The sequence below is a fragment of the Meriones unguiculatus genome, chromosome 1 (genome assembly GCF_030254825.1).
Source record: "Meriones unguiculatus strain TT.TT164.6M chromosome 1, Bangor_MerUng_6.1, whole genome shotgun sequence".
NCBI classification, from domain to species: Eukaryota; Metazoa; Chordata; class Mammalia; order Rodentia; family Muridae; genus Meriones; species Meriones unguiculatus.
Genome location: NC_083349.1, coordinates 82713558 through 82735136, shown reverse-complemented (window position 1 = coordinate 82735136; position 21579 = coordinate 82713558). Strand labels below are relative to the sequence as shown.

Below are 21579 nucleotides of genomic sequence, written 5' to 3'. Positions count from 1 at the left end.
AGGCCTCTGGAATGGCTCTCCCCTTGCTACCAGCACATGCACAGCTTACCTTGAGCTACTATTCAGCCTGCTTGCCCGGTGAGGTTTTCTCCTGTGTCCTGGTGCTTCAGAAACCTGTTGATCGGTATATTCATTTTCTAGGTCACTGAAACAAGTTGTCCTTCTGGGGAAATAAATCCTAAATAAGGGGCTAGGAGAGAGTGAAAAGAAAATCCCCTAAAAGGGAGAGTTACCCTTGATTTCCTCTGGATTCTGTGGCTCCAGGCATTCTTTGTTATGATTTCAAGACTCCCATTTCTGCCTTCATTCTCAAGTGATTAATGGGCTTTCCCCTCTTCTACCATTTTAAGGGATACCTGCCACCCAAGAAATCCAGGTTGATTTTCCCTCCCAAGGACCCTAGTTATTAGGGCCAGGGAGATTGCTCAGTGGCTAACGGACATACATGAGAACCAAATTCAGATTCCCAGATCCACTGTAAATGCTGGGTTCTAATTTAGTAATTTATTACTTGGAAGGCAGAAATGGGAATTTCTGCAGCAAGGTGAGTAGAGTAGTCTGTCTCAATGACTAAGAGTGATCAAGGAAGACTCCAGACATCAACCAGGGGCGTCCACATGCATGTGTGGCTCTGAGCACACATGTGTGCTTACATATGTGTGAACTCAAACACAAACACATTATGAAAGGAGGGAGAAAGGAAGAGTCTTTGATAATTTTTTCAAAGAACCTTTCCCAAATAAGAGCTGTACCCATGAACTTTAAGCTTGTGGAGAGACCATCCATTTTGTTCCACTAACCTACGACCTATTCATCTGAACATCACCTAACCTATAGTGACCTTTTTCTCCATATAGCTCCTAAGTTACTTGTTCAAGTGCCCCAAGAAACACACTTCTGACATGTCATTGGGGCAATAGTGATAAGAATATTGTAAGAGTTACTTGTCAGGTTCAAATCCAAGCTCTGCTACTTGACATCTGAACAATACTGATCAAGTCATTCAAGCCCTGTGCAGGGCTGGGACAGAGTATGGCAAGTACGAGACTAGACCTAGGACTACCTTCCTCTTAACATTCTGTAAGCAGAGGACTGGCCTTCAAACAACCCTAAAAAAGATTTTTATGGCTTCCGTAAATGTTATGCTCTAGATGTCACTCTTGTCTTACCCTAATGTTGTTACTTGACCAGGTTTTCTAATATGGAAATGTAAAGAAGACCCTCCCTGCTGGATAAATTATAAGGATAAAAAAACCACTCAAATAGAAGATGAGGAATAGTGCCTGGCATGTACTATGGCACATACCAGTGAATAATACCTGTTATTTCCATGACTAGATGGTAAGCTCCCAAGACGTTGGTCTTCATGTCTTGTTCATTTTATGCTTGTAAGAACCATTAGCTGTCAAGATTGGAAGGCACGAAGATGTCCTCTGGTAGATGAATGAATAAACTGTGGTATATCTAGAGGGTGGCAACTTACTCAGTTCTAAGCAGAAATAAATTACCAAAAGGACATGGAAGGAAGATGAATACCAAGAAATGAACAAAGTATCAGGGCACGAAGGGCTACATCTTGTAGAAGAAAAACTGCATGAGTTTCCAGAAACAGCAAAACTTCCATGACAGTAAAAAGGCCAGAGGTTAAATGGGAAGGGAAGAGCTGGAAGAGCACAGAAACATTAGAGCATCTTTGATATGATACTGTCATGGTAGATGAATGTCCTAAGACCTTTAATCAAGCCACAGAATACAGTTCCAGTCATGGTTTCCTTGCTTTGAAGAGACATCATGACTATAAACAGCTTGCAGAGGAAAGGCTTTATTTTGCTATACTTCCATATCATAGTCCATCATTGAAGGAAGTCAAGGCAGGAACTGAAGCAGAGGCCATGGGAGAGTGCTGCTTCCTGGTTTGCTCTTCCTGGCTTGCTCAGCCTGCTCTCTCTCTCTCATACTCTTCTATCTCTTCCCTCCTTCCCTTCCTTCCTTCCTTCCTTCCTTCCTTCCTTCCTTCCTTCCTTCCTCTTTCTTTCTTTCTTTCTTTCTTTCTTTTTCTTTCTTTCTTTCTTTCTTTCTTTCTTTCTTTCTTTCTTTCTTTCTTTCTTTCTTTCTTCCTTTTGAGACAGGGTTTCCTTGTGTAAACAGCCCCAGCTCTCCTGAACTCACTTTGTAGACTAGACTGGCCCCAAACTCACAGAGATTCATCTGCCTCTGCCTCCGAAGTGCTGGGATTAAAGGTGTGAGCCACCATACCCAGTCCCAGGCTGCTTTCTTATAGCACCCAGGACCAGTCACTTTAATCACTAATCAAGAAAATGCTCCACAGGCTTGTCTACAGGCCAATTTTTTTTTTCTTTTTTGAGACAGGGTTTCTCTGTGTAGTCTTGGCTGTCCTGGGCTCAATTTGTAGACCAGGCTGGCCTAGTACTCACATCATTCCTCCTGCCTCTGCCTCCCTGCGTGCTGGGATTAGAGGTATGCCCAGTGAACCCAGCTACAGATCAATCTTATGAAGGCATTTTTTTTTCATCTGTGGTTCTCACCTCATGAATAACTCTAGCTTGTAGCAAGTTGACAAATAATGAATCAGAAAAAATACCTTAATGGAGATGAGGGACGAGGCATGATAAAGATTCATCAGTAGTTAGTACCATATTTAGATGGTACTAAATATGCCCCTATGAGGAAGAATGTTGATAAAGGAGAGGTTGTGCAGCAATGGGGACTGGGAGTATGTTGGAAATCTCTGCACTTTCTGCTCAGTGTTCAAGAAGCAATATCAAAAGTGCTCTAAAAAATTCATCAAACCAAATACACACTGAAAATAGTCAGCAATCAATTTTGATCTAGTGACTTCATGAGTATTTGCCAACTTGAGACACTTGGTATTTGGGTGAGTAGTCTATAATCAGGCAGCACCCTAAGCTCTGAGTCTCTGGATTAGGCACTCTCAAAGCTCATGATTTCTTTGCAGGTGCATTGTGTTCAGAAGGCTTTGGTGAGGTGTTCTGGACAGAGTGAGCAAGGCCCAAACTTCAGAAAATGTCTGAGGTTTGTTTTAAAATTAGAATCATGAAAGGAAAGGTTCTGGAAGTGCACAGCAGCTCAAATGTGCGAAGTGGCTTTGGTCCACACAAGCTGCTCCAATGGGAACAGGCCAGCTCTGTGTCCATCTGTGCACTTGCCAGGTCCTTTGGAAGGAGATCTTTTCCCGGAACATGGAGATTATCTTGCATCTTGCCAGGACTCTGTGAACTCTCTAGCAATGGCTTGCTCAACTGGTGCATCTTGAAAAACCATTTATTTGCTATGGGGTTGATATTCCTCCTTTATGCTGTGGTTGGGATTCAGTAACTCTCTCAACAAGGACCCAGACTGAAAGTGTTTTCCTAGTTGGGCCATAGCTCCTGTAACTGATTTGTTTTCCTGGCACAGGACAGCGTGTTGTGTAGTACCCTCAGGCTGGTAAGAAAGGGGGCAGATGCAAGAATTTCTGGGTGGGAAGGCTCCTCCCTGTATTTACAATTGCTAAAGCACTATTTAAAGCACTGAGTTCAATAGCCCCAGAATGGTCTGTATTTAATACTGTGTATGTGTGGACTATTATTATTTTTTATTTTTTGTTTCTAGATGACCATAATAAGAGCCAGGCTATTGATGAATATAACGATTAGAAGCAGTCTCAGAATTCCTCACACATTCATATTGGACTCAATTTTTAGCTCTTAGTAGTACGAAATGTGTGGTGTTTAGCAATCTTACTAAAAGACCATCAAGCCATGAAAGACAGAGTGTGTTTCAATAAATAAGAGAAATCAAGTTCAAAAGCCTTCATATTATAGGATCCCAGACATATGACATTCTGAAAAAGCAAAACTTTGACAGTAAAAAGGACTGAGTTGGGCAGAAAGAGGGATGGACAGGTGCCAGATACATGCATTAGGTTTACAGTTGCTTATTCAGAGTAAAGAAAACTGGATGGGTGCTGAGAAGGTTAATTTTACTAAGTGTTGTGTTTATGTCCTTCACATCACTATTAAATTGGCATCCTAAAGGCAGCCTTCACAGCGGCTGAGCATGTCCAGCCACTATTCCTGGATGTGCTATGTGCCTGGAAAACAAAGAGCACACAGAGGGTTCTTGGCTTTAGGAACTTAGCTTGCTATTTCCATTAATTTGAGTCATGTCCACCATCACACTTGCTTTCTTTAGAGCCAATTAGACCCTAAATGGGACTTAGGCATTGTCCTATTACTCTTGAGTACCATTGAACTTGTACTCGTCTACAAAATCTGCCTCCTTTCTTTTTTCCACTACAGAACAGAAACTCCAAGACTGCATGTAGGACATGTGAATGTGTGTATGTTGGTGGTCTCTCTCTCTCTCTCTCTCTCTCTCTCTCTCTCTGTCTCTCTCTGTGTGTGTATTTGTGAATACATTCTGAATCTCTTGAAAAAAAATTTTTTTTTGAGACAGGGTTTCTCTGTATAGCCTTGCCTGTCCTGGACCCATTCTTTGGACCAGGCTGTCGCCAAACTCACAGAGACCTGCCTGTGTCTGCCTTCCCTAGTGCTGGGATGACAGGCGAGGGCCATTGCACCCTCCATTTTTTTTTCTTTTTTTCTTTTTCTTTCTTTTTTTTTTTTTTTGAGACAGGTTTTCTCTGTGTAGCCATGGCTGTTCTGGAACTTGCTCTATAGGCCAGGCTAACCTTGACCTCAAAGAGATAAGTCTGCCTCTGCTTCCTGAGTATCGGAATTAAAGGCATATACCACCACATCGCCCAATCTTTTTATTGTATTATTTTTCAAAGGATTTGATAATAAAAAGTGTAATAGTGTAGGGAAAGCAAAGCAATTAGATGGTAGAGACCTCTGCATTAGTCACCTGCCTGAGAGATAATTCTTAAAGTTATTATCAGCATGGTGTGAGATTGGAGAAATTCTTCCAGCATGTTTAGTAGTGTCCAAAGAGCCAAAGTTGGACTCTGAGAATAAACTCAACAAATCCATTTATATCTTATATAAGCAAACTTATCTTAATGTAAATATCAAGTATCTGGTTTGTCATAAACATGAAGTATCAAAAAAAATTTTTTTTTCTCTTTTAGCTATCCAGTGGCCAAGAAACAAAGAAAAGAAAGTCATATATCAAGGGCAAAAAGAGTCTGGACTAGGGCTTGGCAAACTACCAACATGGATTGGTTACTATTTAGTTTTGTTGATAACTGCTGATGCACATCCATTCTTATTTGTTTACATATTGTCCATGGCTCTATTTGTGCTATGATGGAATATCTGAGTGTTAGGGGACAGATACCATATGGACAACACAATCCCCCAAATAATTCTTTAAGGTTTTACTGAATAAGTTTGCCAATCATTGCTCTAGAAAAATAGTCAGATGAGCTGAATGTTAGCCAAGGGTTCCCAGCTTACAATGCCAGAAGGAATGGATTGTCTTTGGTTGTTAGGTACTGAATACTAAAGAGGAGAAAAAAAACAACAACATATAAGATAAGCCAGCAGACTAAAACTTCTGTTCACCTTGGTTTGGGTACCACAATTAGTAAAATTAGGTCTAAAATATATTACATGTGTAACCTTTATTTCAAAAGCATTTCTATATCCCATGAGTGAATTTAATTTCTCAAAACCTCTAAAGCAAATATTGCAGCATACTGCAAATACTGCAGCATACTGTTGTTAAGTGTGTATATGTGCGAAATTCTACAGTGCTTTGGTCAAAACTGGGCACTGTAGCTATGAATGTGGTCCTAGGTCAAGTAAAACTCTTTTCCCAGTTTTTGAAACCAATGTCAAGATTTACTAGAAATCCATAGTTCAAAGCAATGGACACATAACTTATCTGAGCTTCCCAGAGCCAACGTATGTACCCATTCAGCAAAACATCATTAATTATATGACTGTTGCGTCTAGATTAATGGACACTTTTCACAGTGGCAGGAATTGTGAACAGAAGCCAGACATGGGCTTTGGGCTATTCCAGTTTGGTGAGGAGTTTACATTATAATAAAGAAAAAATTAAAGACTAGACATAGTTAAGGTTAGTATATCATTAGCTCCAAGTTTAGCACATGTGTCTTCAGTGACACTGGGATAGAATGGCTTGAGTGACCTGAGGTTTTAAAATGTCACTAAGGATGGGCCTCATTATTTGGTTACAATAAATGTGTCCCCTTTTCTCACTGTTTAAATGCTAGGTATGGCAAAAGGAAAACCATTATTACAGATTCTGTCTGCAAATTCATGTGAGTGGGCCCATGGTGAGCGGGCGCAGCGAAGTCACACGAGGCCTCCTATGTTCACATTTGACCGCTTGGCTGTATTCTAGGGCCAGAGTCAAGTAACTGAAACCCACTGTTCAAATCATCTCTAATTTTTCTAGAAAAATTGGCAAGGCCTCAGAGGACTTAGGGGGAGAAATTGCATGTAGTATGAATACCCTAAGAAACTAAATGCCACTTTGAGAATTTTATTGAAAGTTAATCTCACCTGATAAAGTGTAACAATTTAAGGTGTATGACATAAAGTTTTTCTCCAGTTTAAATGTAAATATAATAGGATCATAAGGTTGGAGAAAATGAGTTTTATTAAAAAAACATTGGCGTAACTTTTAACACTTTATAAATTTGTGTGTCATACTTACACAGAGGCCATGATAATATATGTATTGTTTGAGTTTTGGTATATATGCCACAGAGGTGAGCATAGTCATATCTTTTAAATGCTCCCAGTTTTTAGGCTTAAAAAAATGCCAGTAGCAGGTCTTTAAGTTTTTATCATACGCCATCACAGAACGCCACTTGTAAACTCTGTTTTTTAATGATGCCCTTTATTTTGAAAGGAAGATTTTAACAGGGTTGGTTTTCTGAGACGATGACTCGCCATCCTAACAGGGACAAGGAGTGAATTCCTTACAAGAGGCTTGTAGAAGACACCTGAGAACAAAGAGCATCAAACCTTTTTTTAAAGGCTAAAGCTGTAGCACTAGAGGGTGCTTTTGAAGCCAACGCGCAGACCCTGTGAGCCACATGCAGAAGAAACCCAGGCCTTCTATGGCCAAATTTCAAGCGCGCATTTTTGTGTGACACTCCTGCTCAAGCAGCCAGGCTCTCATTAAGATCCAGCCAGTCAGATGCTCGCTAGGGAGAGGCTCAGGGTGTGAGGAGCACTGAGTGACATTCCATGAAAGCATTAGACTGTGAGAGGTTAGGAAGGCCTGACTCTCCACAGGCGGAGAGGACTGAACTGAATGTGTGCATATGTCAGCATGAAATAGCTGCTGACACACTGAACGCGTGTCTTTAAAAGGTGGTATCGGGTAACAGGCCAACAGCCATCCCTCTCGGCATTTTAGGCTTCTTTCTTCTCTCCGCTTTGGCTCTTTGTTGAGTCACTTCCACCAGGCAAGGTTCCATAGGATAAGCCATTTGAATCTGGTTGTATTTTGTCCAACATTTGTTTCCCTGTGGAGATAATAATCATAAAAGACCTTCTGAGCTCTTAAAGATAAAAACATCCTAATAATTTCTCTTCAGCTCTGGCCACATTTTATGCCTTTAACTAATACTATGTGGTTACCCTCTCAATGAAGATAAAACATCAAGGAAGAAAAGGCCCACAAAAATCTCGCAGTGCTTGTCATGTGGTCACACACTTGTCCACATGATGTCTGCCCACCCTGTACTGGGCATAGAACAGGTTAGAGCAATCAGGAGAGCCACACAACGCAGTCCCTCATCTCTAAACCTTTCACCACAGTGTTTTCCCCCTCCCCCTCCCCCTCCATGTAACAGCACAGGAAACCAGGGAACAGAAGCTTCAGGAGCCACTACAGATCCTACACAAGAGGTTTAGTCAAGTGGGAAATAGTTTAAAAAATAAATATAAAAGCCCTCAGTGCTCTGCCTGCATGGCAGAAGAGGTCACTAGGTCTCATTATAGATGGCTATGAGCCACCACGTGGTTTTGAACTCAGGACCTTTCGAAGAGCAGCCAGAGCTCTTAACCTCTGAGCCATCTCTCCAGCCCTCATTTTTATTTCTTAAAGCTCCTCCCCCAAATCAATTTTAAACAAGCCATAATGAGTGCTGTTGCTACTAATGTCAGCTCTGTCACTGAGAACTCCCGATCAGGTAGCTCACATGGCACAGAAGAGAGGAGCAGATTCACTTTCTTGGCCTTCATTTCCCAGTCTTACAGGAACTGAATGATTTTTGTTTTAAAGGCATGATGCTAACAGGTGGTGGACAAGACTACCTCTACTACTGTATGGACACCTGTAGGTGAGCCCTCCCCCTGCCTGGGAGTGGGTGGGTGGGGCTAGGACGGGCGGACAGGAAGGACAGGCTGACTGTGTACTGTACATGCCCGAGGGGAGTTGCTTCGCAGTGAAGCTGAGCATGGGAAAGATGATACCCAAGGTCCCAGTCTGCATGAGTGAAGGAGGTGAGGAGGGAAAGGAGTGTTTACATTCTGGTGATTGTTGTGATGTCACTGTTGGGATCACAGTGAACAAGCTTCCTCAGGCCATCTCAGGAGCAATGTTCCTCAGTATTTGGACCACCAGTTGGTCTGCAGCTGTCATGGATTTGCCATCCCCAGGTATCCATGTCCTTTGACACTTTAAGAAAACCCAATGAAGATACCCTCCAAGTGGCCCACATCAAGGCAGCCTTGTCACTTCCTCAACAATCTCATTGTTCTGTACAAAACTGACTCTATAGATCATCAACATTCTACCTCCCTGGGCTTCATAAATACACTTCTTAAGGTAAAAATCATGTTTTTATGTTTTCATACAAAAATAATGCCAACAATGATTAATTTATAAGAATTTTTTTTGTTTTTGTTTTTGTTTTTGGTGTTTCGCGACAGGGTTTCTTTCTCTGTGTAGATTTGGCTGTCCTAGACTAGGCTGGCCTTGAACTTGCACAGATCCACCTCCCTCTGCCTCTCTGAGTGCTGGGATTACAGGCGTGTACCACCTTGCCCGGCTAGGATAAAATATTAAAAAAAATTATATTTATTTGTCAGTGTGTGTATGCATGCGTGGAGATAGGAACACTTGTGGGAAGTTGGTTATCTCCGTGTGAGTGTCAGGAAACACATTCATGTCATCAGGCTTGATGTCAAGCCCTTTTACCTGCTGAACCACCACAGGCCTAAGGAGAATCTATTATAAATTAGAGAAAAAATATACATATCTTTTTTTTTTTCTTACCAGGAATATTCCCAAAACCAATAAAAGGCTGTTGTAGATGTTCCTTTTCTCTATTTCTTGTCACTAAAAATACTCCAAGGAATGACAGAAAGCACCTGTAAGAAACATGTTAATAAAGATCACAGGAATACTGAAACAGCTTGTGACAATATTAACTGAGCTCTAACTTCCCCACAATGACATAAATTCCATCAGTTTTGTCTCCCAGTTTTTTTTGTTTTGTTTTGTTTTTGTTTTTTTCATTTTATGGTAGACTGCTTCAAACTAGTCTTAATTCTTACAGCCAGTAATAGTTATACCCAGAACCAAGGCTTGGGCAGTTTCCAATAAATCTCTGCCCCAGGTTTTCACCATCTGGAGGCTAATTCAGGCTCTAAACCCTTTGGGTAGACACTAGGTCTCGTTTTCTATCTATGCATGCCCAGACTCATTACTGGCATGCAATAAGAGTGCAAAGCAAGTTATTCTTTAATTTTCTAAAAATTCTCATTGTCCTTGGCCATAAGAATAGTCATAGTTTCCAGACCCCAGAAGTTTGGCTGTGCCCAACTGTCTTATGAAATTGAATTTTCAAGATAGATGGTTTCCTATGTTGAAAATAGACTAGGCTCAAGTTTGCATAACAATGGTCATGCTGAATAGCAGATCAAGAAGCAGCTAAGCATTAATGGGGTGTGCTTGGAGCCAATGGAAGTGGATATTCATTGGCAGCAAATCACAAAGGTTTGGCTCTCTGCTTGCTTGCAATGTAAGCAGTGACATCCACCACATCTTTAAAGGGGCTGAACTGGTGCTTTAAGACAGGAAGTCTTAACCTGAAGCTATCAAATCTAAAACTAAGGATCTACCACAGTCTTGACCTTTTATTTTTGGGTGATCCAAAAGGCATCCATGTTTGTCAAATTGAGATCTACCCTAAGAGTTCCCAAAGGAAAGGTGTGCCTGATGTAGTACTAAAAGGCTATGGAACAACCACAGAAACCAGTGGATTTATCGTGATTTTGTCTGCAACTAAAAAATCCCCAATGTTGGAGAACTCTCAAAGGGCACATAAGCCACAAAGCCAAGGGCAGAGCCTTGTGCAGAGTATTAAGTTGAAAAATGTTTCTTATAGTATGTTCCCATTTTCTATAATTCAGGTACAATGCCAAAAATCCTATACAAAATTAATAGAACTTCACAGACCTTACCTCTGAGACATTTACTCACCCAAAAAGATATATAAATACAGTGAGAAAAGCAGCACCAAGGAATTCCTGGTAAAATATGATGCCTATATAAGAACAGGAAACAAAGTCAATTTTAGGGTAGGGTCATTTACAATACCAACATATCATTTTTAAAAAATTGTGTTAATGCATTTTTTTCTATGTGTGATTTCCCTTAAAATGTATCTTTAGTATTTTAATTTGAAGACTCAGTATGCTATTCTTTTTTTCTGTTTATCTCCTTTAAAATATATTTTTATTAATTATAATTTATTCACTTTGTATTCCAGCTGTAACCCCTCCTTCATTCCCTCCCAATTCTGCCCTCCCTCTTCTCCTCCCATGCCCCTCTCCCAGTCCACTGATAGGGGAGGTCCTCCTCCCCTTCCCTCTGACCCTAGCCTATCAGGTCTCATCAGGACTTTCGGCATTGTCTTCTCTGTGGCCTAGCCATCAGGCAGAGGTGATCAAAGAGGCAGCCACTGAGTTCAAGTCAGAGACAGTCTCTGTTCACATTACCAGGGAACCCACTTGGACACTGAGCTGCCATGGGCTACATCTGTGCAGGGGTTCTAGGTTATCTCCATGCATGGTCCTTGGTTGGAGTATCAGCCTTAGAAAAGACCCCCTGGGTCCAGATTTCTTGGTTCTGTTGCTCTCCTTGTGGAGCTCCTGTCCCCTCCAGGTCTTTCTGTCTCCCCCTTCATAAGATTCCCTGCACTCTGCCCAAAGTTTGGCTTATGAGTCTCAGCATCTGCTTTGATACCCTGCTGGGTAGAGTCTTTCAGAAGCCCTCTGTGGTAGGCTCCGGTCTTTCTGTATGCTATTCTTACATTTTAAGTTACTCAAAAATTTTACACGGGCTTGCAGGCTTAATATAATTAGAAATATTATAAAACTAACATGGTTTTTGTAAGGAGAAATTTCATTTTTGTCTACATATGCATGTATTCGTGTATGCATGTGTAGTCATATGTCTGCACATACACTTGTGCTGTGTAGAGGCCAGGGCATAACCTCAGGGGCTTTTCTCATGAGCTGTTCACCACCTTGCTTTTAGAGGTAGGGTCTCTCATTGGCCTGCGGCTTATCAATTTGGCCAGGCTGGCTAGCTAGGGAGCCTCTGGGATCATAGTACAGCTTGCATGGAAAGCACTGTACTGCCTGGGCTGTCTTCCCAGCATTGGAAACAGAAATTTCTTATCCAGTCCAGGTTTTCTCTGTGGAACATGCAAGAGAACAAAACTCCAGTGTCCACTTTCTGCCTATGGTTTCATCAGGAGTCAGTAAACCCACCCTGAGAGTCTGGGTGGAACCTGAGGCCACTGGCATGAGTACCTGCTGCAGCCGTGCTAGCCCTTTGGCCATGTCCTGTGTTCTGTAATTCTGGCTAGATGCCCATATGGGCACTAGAAAAATCTCTGGCAACTTGGTGTTGCCCTACCTCCATTTTTCTCCATGAAGCTCCCTTCCATTTCCTTCTGGTTTTCTCCTGTAGGCTACAGGGAAATGCATATATCATTTGTTCCAATGAGCTTCTCTTTAAAAATGTTTTTATTAACTTCATACTATTTTTCTATAATGGCTATACTATATTTTTATTTATGTCATTTAGCAATGGTACAGGTGTTAGCATTCTAGTGTTTTATATCCTTGCTTCTTGGTTTTTGTTTGTCTGTTTGGCCTAGGGTTGGAGAAACTGCTCAGCAGTTAAGAGCATTAGCTGCTCTTCTAGGGGTCCTGAGTTCAATCCCTAGCACCCGCATGGTGTCTCATAACCATCCATAACTGTAGTCTCATGGGATCTAATGCCTTCTTCTGGTATGCAGATATACATTCAGACAAAACACCCACATACATAAGACACACGAGCAAACAACTCTTTGGTTTGGTGGTGCCACATTCTTTTAACCCCACTACTCAGGAGGCAGAGGCAGGCAGATTCTGTGAGTTTGAGGCCAGCCTGGTCTTCACAGTGATTTCTAGGACAGCCAACATTATGTAGAGAGACACTGTCCCCAAAACAAAACAAAACAACCCCCCAAATAGTCATCATTCTAATGGGCATGAACTGGAATCTCATTTTATTTTCTTGTAATTACTGACGTTGAACATTTTCATTTGCTTTTTGGAAATTTTATATTTTCTTTGCAGAGACACTTAGGTTCTTTGCCTGCCTGAAAATCAGGTCACTTGTGGTTTTGCTGCTGACTTGTAGAATCAGAGTAGAATTTTTTTTAAAGGTCCTTGATAAATACCATGACATTCAGTTCTAGGAGAGCAGTACTACTTCCCCAAGCCCATAAGGGTGCCTATGATTGTGCAGCCTTGTCCATGCTACTGTAATAAAACCACTAATTAACTCATTAGCAAGGAAATGGTGTCTCATTTCAACTTTAAGCTGTATCTTTTGTTGTGGGGAGGACAGGGCCATTGAAAAGCTTTACTGCCATTCCATAGGCAACCAGAAAATGAACTGCTATCATTCCCAGAAAGTCCCAGCAATAAATCATCAGTTTCTCAGTCTACTGAGCATTATATCTAACCCTATTAGCTGAAAAGCCTTCTGCTCAGGGAGCTACATTATTTTACATTTTACTGTATATTGATTATTATGCTGTAAGTCATGCCTGTAACTCTTTTTTTTTTCTGTAACTCTTTTTGCTTTGTTTTAATTTCCTGATGATTCTAGGAGGTACCAACATACAGTCTTTTCTCACCGTCACCAGAAAGCACCAGACACTAAGAAAGACAGATACCTTGGGATATAATCTTTTCTTTAAGCATTTCTTTGATGTTCAATTTGTTTTTTTGATTTTGTTTGTTTTTTTTTTTTTGAAACAGAGGTTGTATGAATTAATTCAAGCACTTGTCTGCTGGGCTGGACCTGGTGCTTCACATCTGTGATCCCAGCACTCAGGATGCAGAGGCAGGAAGATCATGAGTTAGGGGCCAGCCTAAGCTACTTAGCAAGTTCTAGGACAGTGTTGGACTATATAACAGTAGCCTGATGAGAAAATGACAAATACATCAAAAAGCCACTGAGCCAGGACCTATCATTATCAAGTTTATAAATGATTTCCTTGAATCTATTTTATTTTGATCTGGACCAATTTTTAAATTTGTACTTTTTAAGAGTCTTATCTCTGCAATGTAAAAAGTATTCATTAAAATACAAGAGAGGAAATAGCAAATGTAGAAGTCTGTCAGGCCTTCCCTGCAATGGTAAATTTAGATAAGGGACCCCATTTTCTCATTAAAGTGATGAGGAGTACAGAAGGATGAGTTTCAAAAAATTGGGGGTGTTTGCTTAGAGGCAAGACTCAAGAGGATTTTTCAGCCACTTTGATTAGCAGGAGCTACAAGCAGAAGACTCAAGAAAATAGAACAAAGGCAAGTATCGTGAACTCATAAGAAAACTAATTTGAGCTCCAATGCCAGGAAGCCCTTTATGGTCATTAGAACTCTCCAGCTAATAAGAGCCATCCCCAAAAAGACCTGAGCTGCCTCAGGAGGCAGAGAGCACTGGAGAACATTCACACAAAGGGGAGCACCATGGAGGAAGTTAGAGGCTGGTTGGAGGCTGGGGACATGGGCTCCCCAGAGCTTCCTTGCCATTCTTTCTGATTCCTGGGAGAATCCTGTACCTGTGGTGGGGTGGATTCACCGGCCGCAGAAGGCCAGCGCTCACCTGCGAGGATGGCACTAGTCGTAATGAAGACGTGGTTGACTGGCACCACTGTGGTCATCGTGTAGAGCTTTGTGGCTTGGTTCAGGAACCTAGAGAAGATGGCATTTATTGAAGCTCTGGTTTGGCAGTGTTCAGCAATGCGCTGACAATAACTTCAAGAGCTGTGTGCTCTGCAGCTATGACTACAAAGGGAAAGGAAGTGCAGTGAGAGGGCACTTCCAATCAGCAGTCACAGCTCAGACGCATCTGATGTACGAGATCAGATGTCAGGCTTTATGGTCTGTTTAAACCAACAACAATAACAATGAAAAGCAATTAATCATATTCTGAGGCCACAGAAGTTTGAGTTGGAAATGATTCAAGCTGCTGGACCAGTATCCCACCGGGTTGATTCGTTAGGATAGACCCTAGAATCTGTTAAATATCATATCTGGGAACATATAGCTATCCACTGACATGCCACGTGCCAAGAAAGGAGATGGAAAGGCAAAGGAATGTTTAGCGTTTCAAGAGCGATGCTGGGTGCTCCAGCTGCAGAGCATGTGTGCGAGCTGAGCTTCCTGCTGCGGCCGCCACCAGGAGCTCCAGTTCTCACGCTGGCTTTGCTGCTCTGGCGGTGGCAACGAAGTGCCGCCGTGCATGTGCATCCCTGGAGGTTTCAAAAGCGCTGCTGTAGGTAGGGCAAGTGACAGGGACTTGTCCAGCAAGGAGCAACAGATGTCTAAAATAACTAAAAAAAAAAAAAAAAAAAAAAAGCAACAACAACAAAAAAAGGTTTGTGGATAAAGCTAACATGTGTGTGTGTGTGTGTGCTAGTGTGTATGTGTGTGTGCATGTGTGTGAACACATTTGTCTAAATAAATCTTCTCAGGTAATTTTACTGGGAACTAAGGTTGAAGAGTATGCTTTTACTTTGTGATGGTGGGAGGGAGTTAAATAAGGCTGACAGGATGCAGTCTTCCTTCAATTGTGTCTGCCTTTAAATTCATGAAACATGGTGTAAGGATAATGAACTAATATCCCAAAAGGCACTGTCACAGTGCCAATTAATTTAGAAGACAGAAGTGTCGAAATAACAACATTCAAGTATGATAAACACACTCAGGCTTAGAAGGTGACAGATGAAGGCCTGGATTTCTCCTGTCACCCTCCTGCCATAGCCCTAGGACCTACTTAGAAAATATACAACTTAGACTTTGCTGCCGTCTATAGGACAAGCCCCCCACATTAGCAGCTTGAGCTCTGGCTTTCTTCTTGGAACAGGGGTGTTACTTTGCATAGCATTTTAGGGTGAACTCTGTCTAACTCAAAAGAACCTATCAGGCATAGAGCAGTTCACTTGCAACATGAAAGTGGGAGAGTGATTAAAGTAGATGGAGGTGGGACAGGGATTAAAACTGTCCCAGTCACCAGTATTAGTACTCAAGAGAAACATGAAACAATCATCCTGAAATCCTATGGGTATGAAGAAAAATCTGGCCAAAGACACAAAGTTATGGGGAAAGGGTTTTCCTCTGGGCCAAATGTCTGGTTTTGTCCATCCCTAGGCAATTAATGAGCATGAGCTAAGAGACGGAGGTGAAGGGTTCACGCATTTCTATATTTAGAATGAAACCCTGGACGTGGACCTGCCCCTTTGATTTATTGCTAATGACAACCTGTGTACGGGGTATTAATTACAAGCAGAAGAACATCAGGGAAGCATCAAGCACACTTAGCTGGACCAAGGCCGAACTTTAGAATTACAAGACACAAAGGCAGTGCTTAGTACAAACTAATTACTGACGGGAAGAAGAAAGCAAAGCATGCTGGCTGTGCAGAAGCTGGAGGTCCTTTAGCCTGAGAGACCCATTGCACTTCACCTTAATTATCATCTAAGCCAGTGCACAGAGAAGCACAGGAATCCTGAAAGGTCATCGAGTTTGTAGACACTGACTTACTTGACTTGGAAAATACAAGAGGCTATCATAATGACAAGCATGATATAGAAGATGGTGTCAGTCAGCTGCATTTTACCCGTCACAGAAAGGGTGATCATGCCTGAGACAGCTCTTACTGAAATCACAGTCAACGAGGCTGGAAGAAAAAACACAAATGAAATATTTGAGACAGATGTACAGATACATATCTTAAGTTTACTTGCTGGAGTGACAAATGTGCCGATTACTTTCAGAACAATGTTTGTGAGGGCACACACACACACACACACACACACACACTCACTCACTCACTCACATAGCTCTGCTCTGCTGCTCACACATCGCTGGCTTCATTCACCATGAGACGGGGTGCCCTCTACTGAAGTAAGGTGCTCACTTTCCAGCCCTGACTGTGGGAAGACTGTCATCACTAATGGATGTGAAAGGCAAGAGCCATGAAGGGAATCAATGGGTCTGAGTGCTAATGCAGCCTTACAGGGAAAATGACAAACACGTGAAAGTTCAGAGCTAAAACAGGCGAGAAGCCAGGAAATAAAGAGCTGCTCATTGAATAGCTGGAGCTTACTGAGGGTTGTGCTAAGATTTTGTTAGTGATGCTAAATCCTTCCTTGTCCATTCTGACAGACACAATAAAGAGGACCAGAACCAGAACTGGTTTCTCAGACTGAACCATAACTATGATGTCTACATGAGCAGTATCTACTGATTTCATGTGCTGAGGAGGGACTCTGGTGAACACACTTTTCATAGGTTCCAGAGAACAAGTAAGAAAAAGAGATTAGTAAGTGCACTGTCAGAGAAGTGTATTTTCTTCTCACACTCCTGTAGGATTCCAGTGCTTTCTATCTGTCTTAGATCCCTTGAAATTAGGTTGCAAACAATTCCATCATTTAGGGTGAAACCCCTAGAACATCCTCACATGGGAGCTCAGATGGCTCAGCAGGTGAAGTGGCTGCTGTGTGAACACAGGAGCTGAGTTTAGATCCCCAGAACTGCGTGCATGTGAGATGGGGTAGGGAAGACAGGGGGTCCTGGGGGTTCCTGGCCAGCCAGCCTCGCTGAAACAGCAAGCTTCAGGCTCAGTGAGATGGTCTCAGAGAGGCAGAGAAACAACTGAGAAAGACTGTTCAAAGTCCGCCTCAGGCCACTGGACATGAACACCGAAGCAAGGCAAACGCATGACACACACAGACACACCACACATAAAACATTCACAGATAATTTAACTGCAAGGGAAAGGTGATGTGAAAGAAAAGTACTCCTGTATTACTACTGCTCTACATGGCCATAAGACATCAGAATGTTTTCCTTTTTAGTTTTTAAAAAGGTCATATAAGAGACATAAAGAATGTGTTTAAAATAGGTAGACAGCCTCCATAACTTAATTTTTCAAATTCTGAAGATACACTATAAATTGAAAAGTATTAGGGCACACTTCCAAACTAGGCATTTTCTTTCAACTAAAAGTTACAGTTATCAGAGGAGATAGGAGATAAATTCTAAATGAATCTCCAATCTCAGCAGAGAGGTCTCCCAGCCTCGACCACACCATCTTGCAGTGTCTTTGCCTGGTCTGTTTACAGACGTCAGATATCATATCAGACTGATTAAGACAACTTTCTCATCTTAGCTCATCTACCAATTCTAAGCTCTATAGAGATTTGTAGGTTACTCAGTGGTTAAATGTGTTGAGCTTTTCAGAGACCCCAACATCCTCCTAAAACTCACTGATTGAAACTGGAGCACAATGGGGTTATGGGCCCATGGTCTGTATAGCTTGTTCTTTCAGTGAGCTAATTTTTTTCAATAGTTTTTATTAATTTTATTAATTAATTATTCACTTTGTATCCCCCCATAAGCCCCTCTCTCCTCCCCTGCCAATCCCACCTTCCCTCCCCCTTCTCCACGCCTGCCCCTCCCCAAGTCCACTGATAGGGGAGATGCCCCTCTCCTTCCTTCTGATCCTAGTCTATCAGATCTCATCAGGAGTGGCTGCATTGTCTTCCTCTGTGGCCTGGTGAGGCTGCTCCCTCAAAGAGCTAATTAATGGAGAAGGAATTGAATACATTGTTCCATTAGACTCAGAACCTCAGGGTTACAGATGGCCTTAGAGGTCAGCTAATTTAACCATCAAATAATTTCAAATTAAACTCGAGTAAAACAAACAAACAAACTAGAAATCTTTAGAAAGCTGCTAAACAAACTACCAACTTCTATAATTGATCATAGCTGGAAGCATGAACAACTGCTATTTTTGTAACTATGCAAGTTACTTCCTGGCTGGTATCAAGTACTACAAAGTACTTTTTTTTGCTACATTTTTTTAGGCTGAGGGAGAGTGGTTGATAAGAATTGTTGAAATTCAAAACTGTCACACAGTGTCAGTATAATGTACATCAGAGACCTACCCAAGCAAAAAGAGAAGGCTGGAGAACACTAAGATACTATCAGCTGTCACCTATGACACTGGAGTATAATAAAATCTAAATTAAAATATCTATAAAAGCTACATGTTCATTTAAAAATTAGAAAATGCAGAAATTAACTATCATCGTAACACTAACCCTCAAGTCATTTCTTAACATTTGGGCACATCATTATTTTACCCATTTCAAGGAAGAATGTGTTACAACATGTGACTCATACAGTTTACACACTTAGGAGTGTATTTTTCATCACCATTAAGTATTTTCTGTGACATGAAGCATCAAGCCTTGCATTGTCTGTCAAGAATGCCTTTGTGTAAGGTATATAATTTATTTTGACCATTTCCTATTTTTGGATACTTAGACTGAATCATTTCTTCTCTTACATTAAAATGAGGCTGCAGTGAATTTTCTTGAACATACTCTGCCCATCATCCTGCCTGTTTCTGTGGGAATCACTGAAGGGCAACCACTGTGTCGACAGCCACTGTGTGAGGCTTTGAACCAGCCTTGCACACAGCCTTCTGGAGAGTGGTGCCATGCCGTCACACTGCGGCAGTTGTCAGGGTGCTCACTTTCATTGTTTTCTATTTTCTTAGCCGCCGGTCATAAGCACACATTCCTGCAATTGTTGTCCCACATTTCCCCAGAAGCTTGGTCATTGCTGTTCTTGATGTCTGGCTCTCAGTTTAAAGTTAGTTCTAGGATTCTGGGTTCCCCAGCACTCTGATCCTTGAGTGGACTGTGTATAGAGGCTTCAGGTTTTGTTTTGTTTTTTAAAGAAGGAGGTCACAGATTGTCATTAATAAGATAGTACAACAAAACTCAAAACCACACCCAAGTAATAAAAACCCACCATATTTATCCTGAGATTTCACAGACGTTCAAAAATTGCTAAGAAAATAAAATTTCAATGCTCTCAGCACACACAAATGGTAAATGTTTGAGGTGATTGGTTTGAGGTGATTGGTATGCTGACTCTCCTGATGTGCTCCCAACAGTGCTTAAAAATTATACTACCCCTTTACCCCATAAATTAATATAGGTCTACACTATCACTTTAATTAAAGTCTCTAAAAATAGGAATATTTGAGGGGTATTATGGAAACCTAGTACAGTAGAAGCTTCTTAAATATATCCATCTATAGAGACAATCTAAATGACATCAGCAAATAATGGGAAGACACAGTCCCAGTGGCCATTCTTTGTCATCAAACAAAGCTTCTAGTCCTGGGATTGGGTTACAGTTAATTGAGTTGTTAGCCATGGGAATCCTCATGTAAACCAGGCTATCACTAAGACTATATGTTGCTCTCCACAAGTGATGTTAAGGGCTCATTGCTGAAGACAATACCCACATAGCACACTGAACATGGAGAAGCTGAGCTGGTGCCTGTATAGAGCCTTTACCCCTATATCCTAGAGTCTTTGATGTAGGACGCTACTATTCAGACTACCAAAAGAAACACAAATACCAAGGCAGCCATCTACAATGGCGTCCTGCCAGCAAGACATGATAGGGCAATGATGATACAAAGCTTGTGGGAGTAGCCAACCAATATTTGATCTGACTTAAGGCCCACTCCATGAGATGGAATTCATACCCAACACTGCTTGGGTGACTATGAATCTAAGAATAGCTAGCCCAGGGACCTAGAGCCAAATACTACTGGTCTAAAATAAAAGTAGCAATGAATTAAATGACTCCTGATGACATTCTACTCTGCTCATAGGTCAGGGCCTTGCTCAGCCATCATTAGAGAAGTTTCCTCCAGTAACAGCTGGAAACAAATACAAAGACCCACAGCCAGATGTTACACAGAGAGTGATAGACCTTGGAAAACTCAGCCCTAAACAGGATGTCTCCATCAAACCCCTCTTCTCAGGGATCAGGGTGCCCTGTGGAAGAAGAGGCAGAAAGCGTGTGAGAGCCAGAGGGGATGGAGGGCACCAAGGTTCTCTAAACCAACATGATGAAAACACATATGAACCAGGTCCTTTGCTTTGCATAATGGCTTCTGGTTTAGTGTTTTTATGGGATTCCTGAGTATGCCCACGAGTGAGTCTTTCTCATGCCTTTGCTCAGGCTCTTTTTCTTCTGGTTGTTTTGCCTAATGTGTTTGTTTCTGATGTGTTAGCTTTTGTGTTATTTTATTGTATCTTATTTTATTTTATTATCCTTTAGAAGCCAGTTTGTTTTCTAATGAGAGATAGAAAGAGAGTGGATCCAGATGGGAAGAGAGGTGGAAGAAACTGGGAGAGGTTGAGGGAGAGAAACCATAATTAGGATATGTTATATGAAAAAGTCCATTTCCAATTAAAAAACATGTCAAAAATTTGACTCTGTGTGTGTGTGTAAAGAAATGACATCATCAAGTACAGGCAAAGCCAGCTACTCATTGGAGACTCTCTTGTTTCCCCTTCCCTTTTCTTCCCTCCCCTCCCTCTCTCCTTTTCTTCTTCTTTCCTCCTTCTTTTTCTCAAAATTTTCTTTTCTTTTTTTTTTTTTGAGATAGGATCTCAATGTAATACAGGCTGGCCTCAAGTTCAAGCTGAGTCTGGCCTTGAACTCCTGATTTTCCTGCTTCCATATCTGAAATACTGAGATTATAGATATTTTGATATATTACAAAATCAATATTATTAGAGCAACAATGAAGACAAAACTACCCGGACACTTCCAACCCATCTTATTCACCTCAAACTTTGCCTCATGTGTGCCTTTTTATTTTTTTTAATTTTAGTTTTCTGTGTATGGATATTTTTCCTGCATGTATGACTGTGTATAACATGCATGCCTGATGCTTGGTAAGACCAGAAGAATCTCCTGAAAATGGAGTTACAGATGTTGTGGACCACCATGGGACTCAACCCAGGTCCTTTGGAAGAGCAGCTAGTGCTCTTAAACACGGTGTCGTCTCTCCAGCCCTTCATGTGCACTTCAGATCATGTACACAGAAGTACATTATATGCTACTTTCTTCATTTTATATAACAGTATAAAGTTTTCAAATCCAGCATGATTTCTATAACTAATTTTATTTTATTTTTTTGTAAAAGTCACTA

At 41.4% G+C, this 21579-nt stretch overlaps 1 protein-coding gene and 1 non-coding gene across 3 annotated transcripts in view; both read right to left on the bottom strand.

Moving 5' to 3' along the window:
• Positions 1–4782: 4782 nt before the first annotated feature.
• Nipal2 (NIPA like domain containing 2) overlaps positions 4783–21579 on the bottom strand; it is a 97411-nt gene continuing 80614 nt past the window's right edge. For both annotated transcript variants that reach the window (XM_060392931.1, XM_060392924.1), the window contains 5 exons: positions 16089–16224; positions 14149–14237; positions 10459–10522; positions 9250–9344; positions 4783–7492 (listed from right to left, as the gene is read on the bottom strand). In XM_060392931.1, the coding sequence (XP_060248914.1) occupies positions 7380–7492; positions 9250–9344; positions 10459–10522; positions 14149–14237; positions 16089–16224 (497 nt within the window). In that variant the 3' untranslated portion in view covers positions 4783–7379. The remainder of the gene's footprint in view (positions 7493–9249; positions 9345–10458; positions 10523–14148; positions 14238–16088; positions 16225–21579) is intronic.
• LOC132651368 (U6 spliceosomal RNA) lies at positions 6632–6735 on the bottom strand. Its single transcript, XR_009589073.1, has one exon. It is a non-coding gene; the product is annotated as a U6 spliceosomal RNA (small nuclear RNA).